The sequence below is a fragment of the Punctularia strigosozonata genome (assembly GCF_000264995.1).
Source record: "Punctularia strigosozonata HHB-11173 SS5 unplaced genomic scaffold PUNSTscaffold_11, whole genome shotgun sequence".
Taxonomy (NCBI): Eukaryota; Fungi; Basidiomycota; class Agaricomycetes; order Corticiales; family Punctulariaceae; genus Punctularia; species Punctularia strigosozonata.
In genome coordinates this window covers 1,509-8,845 of record NW_006767443.1, presented here as the reverse complement: position 1 = coordinate 8,845, position 7,337 = coordinate 1,509, and the positions used below count along the sequence as shown (strand labels likewise).

At 56.2% G+C, this 7,337-nt stretch overlaps 1 protein-coding gene across 1 annotated transcript; it reads left to right on the top strand.

Annotated features, from left to right (window-relative positions):
- Positions 1-745: 745 nt before the first annotated feature.
- PUNSTDRAFT_46264 (uncharacterized protein) lies at positions 746-7,035 on the top strand (the record flags this gene model as incomplete). The annotated part of the gene is made up of 9 exons (XM_007386353.1): positions 746-1,036; positions 1,412-2,131; positions 2,322-2,421; positions 2,614-2,640; positions 2,690-3,148; positions 3,377-4,163; positions 4,214-4,355; positions 4,457-4,524; positions 4,755-7,035. 9 exons carry the CDS (start codon positions 746-748, stop codon positions 7,033-7,035), a joined length of 4,875 nt encoding a protein of 1,624 aa, XP_007386415.1.
- Positions 7,036-7,337: the final 302 nt, after the last annotated feature.

The window sequence follows — 7,337 nt, the reverse complement described above, 5'->3', positions numbered from 1 at the left end:
ACAGAATAATAGGGTGGTACCCNGTTCTTTTTAAGGGTGCAACGCTCTTCTGAATTTGAAATTAGTAGTAGTATATAAGGAGGCTGCCCCTCTTGTCCAACTGTATGAACCTGACCCCCCACTGAATCACAGACCTCTCAGCAGTCACAAAGCAGTGTGATTCTTGAGAACTAAGTGTATATCTGACTGAAGTACCTAAGAGTGAGGCTGAAATAGTTGAGGATTGGAACCTCGTTATTCTCACCTACTTTGACTGTATCAAGCCGGACCTACACTACCCCAAAACAACTCCAGTAACAACTCATTTGACCTGAATCTATAGCCCCTTCAAACTTGCACTGCGGACAGTGTCGACACTATCTTTACCCTGATAGCGTCACTCTTTCTGCTCTGACATCTGGAGCCCACCGCGAGGGGGCATATTCGTCTCAAATAGTTCATCCTGGACGTTGACGCCCTACCCCCAACCATTGCCTCTCACCTTACCACTCTCAGAGAACCTCAGATAATGACATACGGCGAAGATCCCTTTTCTTCATCGGAGTCGGAGTCTACATGCTCTATCTCGGGCTCTCAGCCTGGGAGTCCAGCCCCACAAGAGACAATTCTTCCATCGAACGATACAGACAACTCTACCGACATCCCTCCCTCAACTCTCCCTCCTCATCATCCCCTCTTCCCTACCAACCCCTTCGTCACAGCACAGCGCAATATGGCAATGCTAACTACCCTGTCTGTGTTGGACATGCCTCCACCAAATACCAAGTATGCACCGCGCAAGTTCAAGGGAGCATCACATAGGATATTGGAGTTCATAACCACCTATGAGAAGCTTCTGCGGCGGAACAATGTCACGTCGGATAAGGAGCGATGTGAAGCAATACTTCCATACTGCTCCCATGTAGTACAGGAAGTCATTGAAGGCATGCAGGACTATGTCCAACCCAACTGGGAAGGACTGCGAGCAACCCTACTGCGATTCTACAATGCAGATCAGAGGAACCTGCGATTCACTGAGCAAGATCTGCAAGACTTTGTGAGAAAGCAACGGAGGAAACGGATCTCTAATATCTTTGTATTCAGGCGATATCTCTGCCGGTTCACACGGGTTGGCGGATGGTTGCTTGGAAGGAAAAAGATATCTGAAGAAACCTATAATCATGCTTTCTGGAAGGGACTGCCTAAGTCACTTCGGTCAAGCATTGAAGAACGGTTACTCAGCCAAAATCCAGATCTGGACCTTGCATCACCATTCTCAGTCAAAGATGTTGATGCAGCAGCAGAATATCTCCTGCGACAGGATCGGTTTGACGTCGACGACACAGACGATGATAGCTCAGGAACAGAGCGTCGGTGAAGACTGAAACATGAGTACCTGTCTGCAGGCAGTTCTTCAGATTCTGACTCACAGGCTGAGGAAAGCTCAGACGAGGACATAAGAGCAAAGAAGTATTGGCGGAACAAGAATAGGACCAAGAAGAAGGAGAAGTCTAAAGGTAAGGCAGTGCGGTTCGAGGACGACAGCAATGAAGCCAAGGCCTCAAAAGACATGCAAACAGCCACCGCTGCAAGCAAGGGTTCTAACAGCAAGAAATCATCACCAGAGCCTGTGGCGGAGGTTATAAGGCAAATGCAGAATATGTCCCTCGACAGCAAGGAATATGCAGTACGGTATTACCAGGCAATCAAGGCGGACGCAGATGCCAAACTTGTGCTTGCCGCACCAATATTGCGCATCCCACCAGCTCGAGCACCACAACAGGCATACCCTCTGCCGCCACCTCAAATACCTGTCAGTGCATCCGCTTACCAGGCACAGGCAACACCAATGATGGCCAGGCCCAGTGGATGCTTTGGGTGCGATGACCCTGGACATAGAATCCGAGAATGTCCTGCAATCAATAAACTGCTCGATGATAAGGTCATTATGCGCGGGGTCGACGGTCGCTTTGCAATGGCTGACGGCTCGCGGATACCCTGGCGTACCGGTGAAAGCTTAGTCAAAGCAATTGAGCATGCAACACCAGCGCAGGTGCACTTTGTCTCGGCCAGCGCACATGCAAGTTCAAGCGATGAAGAAGAGGAGCGCCCAGTGTTTGCTCTCACTCGCAGTCAAGGTCCTGCAGGAAAAGTGCGCGAAGGACGATTCGCAACAGTCTTTCCCAAAGGGACATCAGAGATGCGCCAGTCGAAGGGCAAAGAACCAGAACGAAGTTCACCAATAGCGTCTTCGTCCAGTCAGACTCTGGATAGCTTACGTCAGACTCCTATTGATGTTCATCCAAATCGGCGCGATCCCGATGATGATGAAATTATGGCAGATGGCGAAATACGAGAATCAAAAGTACGGGAAGGACACTCAGAACTTAGAATGCGCAAGGCAGCAGTGGTCGACCCTGAAGTACAAGCAAAACGAGACAAGTACATTGCAGAAATTCTTGGGGCATCTGTACAAATCCCTGTCGGTGTCCTGATGGAGTTTTCACCCGAGCTAAAGAAAGGAGTTATTCAGCACTTAAAGCCTCCTAAGAAACCTGACGCAAAGATAATTGATCTAACGGTGGACTCACCAAGACCAGTAAATGCTGTTGCCGGGTCCTCATTTCTGACTAGAACCGATACCGATCATCCTCACCTTCGGTGAGTCAGACGCCCAGGACACACGTCAACGACTCTAATGCAAGCCCAGCAAGCACGGGGGTACTCGAACGGGTCCCACAACCAGGCGCGCCAGAGTCGGGCATCGTTTTGACCGCCGCCACCAACGACGACAATGACGGTACCGATGTCCCGATCGGCATCGTCTCGCCTAGCCTCGGCCACGAAAACCGCCCAGGGACCGCATCCGTAGGGCCAAGATCGCCCACGACGTCCAACTCCGCCGTCGCGTTGTCTCCACCTCTGCTCTGGCAGCCGCGGAGAGTCTCGACACCCCCGCACTCCTTGCACTTACGACCCGCATACCACCGAGTCCCCACTGCGCACGCCAACAGCCCAGGGCTGGGCTCAGCAAGCCCGAACAAGCCCGAGCAAGCCCCGCAACCGGGCGTGCCAGTATCAACCGCCGCCTCGACCACCGCCGATGACAACACCGCACACAAAGATGATGATGCCGATATCGTCTCGGTCGCTCTCGACTTCAACAGCGGTGCGCACCGCACGGCATCTGCAGAGCCGACATCGGCCGCGTTGCTCATCACTGACTCCACCACCGCGTCGTCACCTCCCCCGCCTTGGCCACCCCGCCGCTCCTCGACTCCCACTCCCCTTCCCTTGCTCTCACCGTCCTTGGAGCACCAAAACATCGGCATACTCCCTGCAAGATCAATCTCGGGCTCAACAAACGCGGAGCTGCTCAAATGAGCGCTGCAACCAGCTGTGCCAGCGCCGGGCACCAACTCGACCACCGGTAATGACGACACCGCGCACAACGACGATGACGCCGATATCGGTGTCGTCTCGTCTGCGCTCGGCCACGAAGACCGTCCGAGCCGCACCGTGTCCGTAGGGCTGACATTGCCCGCACCATCCAACTCCCCTACCGCGCCGTCGTCATCGCCGCTGTGGCAACCGCGGCACCTCCCCGCTCCACCACCCCCTCCGCTTCTACGAGAGGCAGGGAACCGAGCCCTTGCTGCGCACACCGCGAGCTCAGGCTCGGGCTTGGCGAGCCTGAGCAGGGCGAAACAAGAACCAGAACCCGCCGCGCCAGAACCAGGCTCCGGCTCGACAACCGAATACGACACCACTGCGCACAACAACGATGGTACCGAGGTCAGAATCGGTATCGTCTCGGCTGTGCTCGACCACAAAAACCGCCCGCTCTGTGTGACGGAAGGTACAACGATGTCGATGGCCTCGGATATTGCTGCTGAACCATTGTCTCACTTGCCAGGGGAGCGACACGACTCTCGACCCCCGTCGTCGCCATCACACTCGGAGCATCAAAACGCCGGTGACAACTCACCTCGCGAGCTTACCATAGCATGTGGCTACTCGACGCCGAACTGGGCATCCATTCTTCAAGATCAGCTTCCGCTTCTGCTTCCACTCGTCCCTGAAGCCGCTACCCTGAATCGCGAGAACCCAGCAGCCGGACGCGTGCAAATGCGTGGCAACTCGACTCTATCGCAAGATCCGGTACCTCGCCGAATGCCCCCCATGTCAGTGCTTGTCCCCGATCGACGGCCCCGTCTTCCATTCCCGCTTGTAGACACCACCAGACCCACGAGCTCCAGCTATCAAAGTATCCCGAGGAGAGCTTCTCGATCACCCTCACCACCACGCGAAGGTCATCAAGAGTTCCCCTTCTCGCCGACGCGAAGCTCTTCCCGCTCTTCAAATTCCCCAATTTGGTTTGACTTTGACCCTAGCGGAGCACGCGCGGACATCGAAACAAGGTACAATCCGTCACCTGAAGCAAGAAATGGAACCCCCCCGTTGACATCGAATACAGAAACTAGGTATAGCACAGAAGCGGCTACCGAATAGCCAATACTATCGCTACGCCCAGCACTGCGACGAGTACGTTTTCCGCAGCCTGTCGCCCCGGCCAATCTCACAGACTCAAGTAACCCTGTAGACGACGGATCAGTACCCGCCGGCGCAACTGGTCAATCTGACCAAGAGGGTGGGGCTGAACGTGGACATGCAACTCCGCTGACGCAAACACGAGCAAGCCGGGAGCCAATCGACGGCGTACCGAATTTGGCAGCTTCAATGCCTCTCGGAATGCCACCGCTCGACGAATTCAGACCCCGGATCGAGGATCGAGAAGAAGACTACCTGCCCGAGTCCAAAATCAACTCGTCGACGGCCGACGAGGAGGAAGCTGAGCTGGCGCGGCTAGGAAACGACATGCGGCCTACCGAGCCTACGCCATCGATTACGCCTCCGCCGACGGATTTCGAGGGTCCGCCCCTTCAAAGGATGACAGATCCAGGGCACCGGTTCCCCGCTGGGACCGCGTACCTGTCGTCGGACGTGTGCTTCCGTCTGCATGTCAGTGAGGAAACTGACAGGAACTTCGAGGACTGGCTGATGCTTCGCGCAGGGTTTATGGCCCCGCACCTCCCGGGAATCAGTATAAATACGGGTGGACGTGCTCGGTATGGGCACGCTTTCATCCGGTTCTACCCCGAGAGCGTACCTCCGTCGCACTTCGACTCACTACACACACTCGCCATCAACATGATGATGAACTCACTCAAAACCACTGGCGCTGCCGCCCCTGACATCAACACGTCCGTACCTGCCAACCTCGCAATGCTTGCCGATCTCGCCGCCGCCGTCAGTCAGGCTCAAGCTCAGATCCGGATCGATGCCAACGGACACGCGCCGCCTGCCATCGCGGACTCTCAGCCAGTCGCAGAAGCCATCCGCCTGGAAGAGGAGGGATCCCCATCCTGTATGAACACGTGTACCTTGCTATCCGCAGGAAACACTAACCGGAAAACATGTCCAGCCCTGCCGAAATGTATTATGCACGACGACGAGGACTACCGCCCCAGCGTGGGTTTCAAAGTCCCGCCGCCCCACGGCAACTGGGGTGCATGCGGTCGACGCCGAGGGCGCGCAGCCACACCGTACACAAAGAAGGGCAAGGGCAAGGGGAAGGAGAATACCCCGTCGCCGATCCCGGGCCCACGCTTTACGCCGAAGAAGGTCTTTACTCCGACACGCAAGTCTCCTGGCCTGATCACGCCCGAGTCGCACCGCCGTCCCGGAGTCTCATACACTACAGCAGCACACATCGTCAAACGGCCGACTCTCGCTAACCTGGTCAATGGTGCCGGAGGTGCCGGCTCGCCGCCGTACGCCGTCCACTCCCCTTCTCCGGGCTCGGGCCTGTCGTACCCGATCTATCGCCCGTCGCCCGCCAGCAGCGGCGGTATCTTCAAAAGTATCCAGCGGACTATTGATCTCTCGAGTCCGACACTGTCACCGCGACGCACTGTCGATCTGCCGAAGGCCCCCGAACTGCCGCGGAGCTCCTCACCCGCGGTATCGGCTACATCCAAGATGGACACGGATGAAGACATCCCTCCGCTCATGACCGTCAGCAGCAACTCTACGCCAGATTCGAAAGGCCCTCCCACACCGCAGGTTAGTCCGAAGCCTGCGCGCGGAAGGATCTATGTTATGACGGGAGCTGAACTTCGTCGGCAGGCGTACGGTCCCAGTCCCAAGAAGAAAACCGCCCCTCCTGCGAGGCGCGAGACTGCTACGGATGCGGTGTGGCAGTCATCGTTCCGGCAGGCCTTCCGCCTTGGCCAGTCCGTCGCAACGTTCAAGGCCGACAACGAAGCCCGCATGAACCAGGAGAAGCAGGCGAGACCCGAGCCCACCGGCACGATCTACGCCCAGCTGTCGAACGGGACAGTCAGCCGTTTCCCATACTACCTGCCTGCCGCACCCACTCCGATTCCCACTCCCGTCGACCACGCACCGCGCCCGGCTACCTCTCGTGGACCTCCGACCAACAGGCCGACTTTTGATGCTGTGGGAGTTTATCGTCACCTGCACGCCGCGCAGGCACCCCCGCCGACTACTCCCCGTCTGGGACCTTCGGGACAGATGCCACCACCGCCGGCTCCACGTCCAGCCTCGCGCACGGCTCCGCGACTCCAAGCCGCAGTGGTACCATGGCCGGGCCATGCTCCGGCATCGAATGCATCTGCCGGCTCTGATTCTGGAGCTGCACTTTGCGGCCCGATTTTGCGCCAGATTGTTCCGCCTCCGGTCGCGATGGCCATTCCGTACCCGCCCCCGCCAGTTCCGACTGCCGCTACACCAGCCATGTACCCGCTCCCGCCCAATGCTCTCGTGCCGCCGCAGGTCGCAGCCATCATCGTGGAGAACATGCGGCGAATGCACATCCACCAGCATAATCTCACGAGTGCCGTGAACGGCTCGGCCTCGCACCTCAGCAGCCTCGAGCGGCTCATTCGGGACTCAAACGGGGAGGTATATGACTTCCTCACGCGGGTTATGCAGAAGGTAGAAATCCTCGAGACCATCATCGAGGGTTTTTAATTAATTATGCACTCCTCATTTGGAGGAAGATGCTGTCGTGTAGGTTAAATATTAGAATCACGGACTCTAACGGACTTTATTCCCGCTACACAAAAGTCTCTGTAGATACATATAAATGTGTCACTTTGCAGATATCATACCCGTGTAGTCAGGATGTTAAACTAGTGTACGAGCAATCTGATATATACCATTGCTCGTATATTGGTGACGTGATTCTGTATTCAGCCCACAATAGTGATCACTCCAATTATGCTTATCCTCATAACTCTACTGTTGGTACATACATGAACTTTGTAGATTCG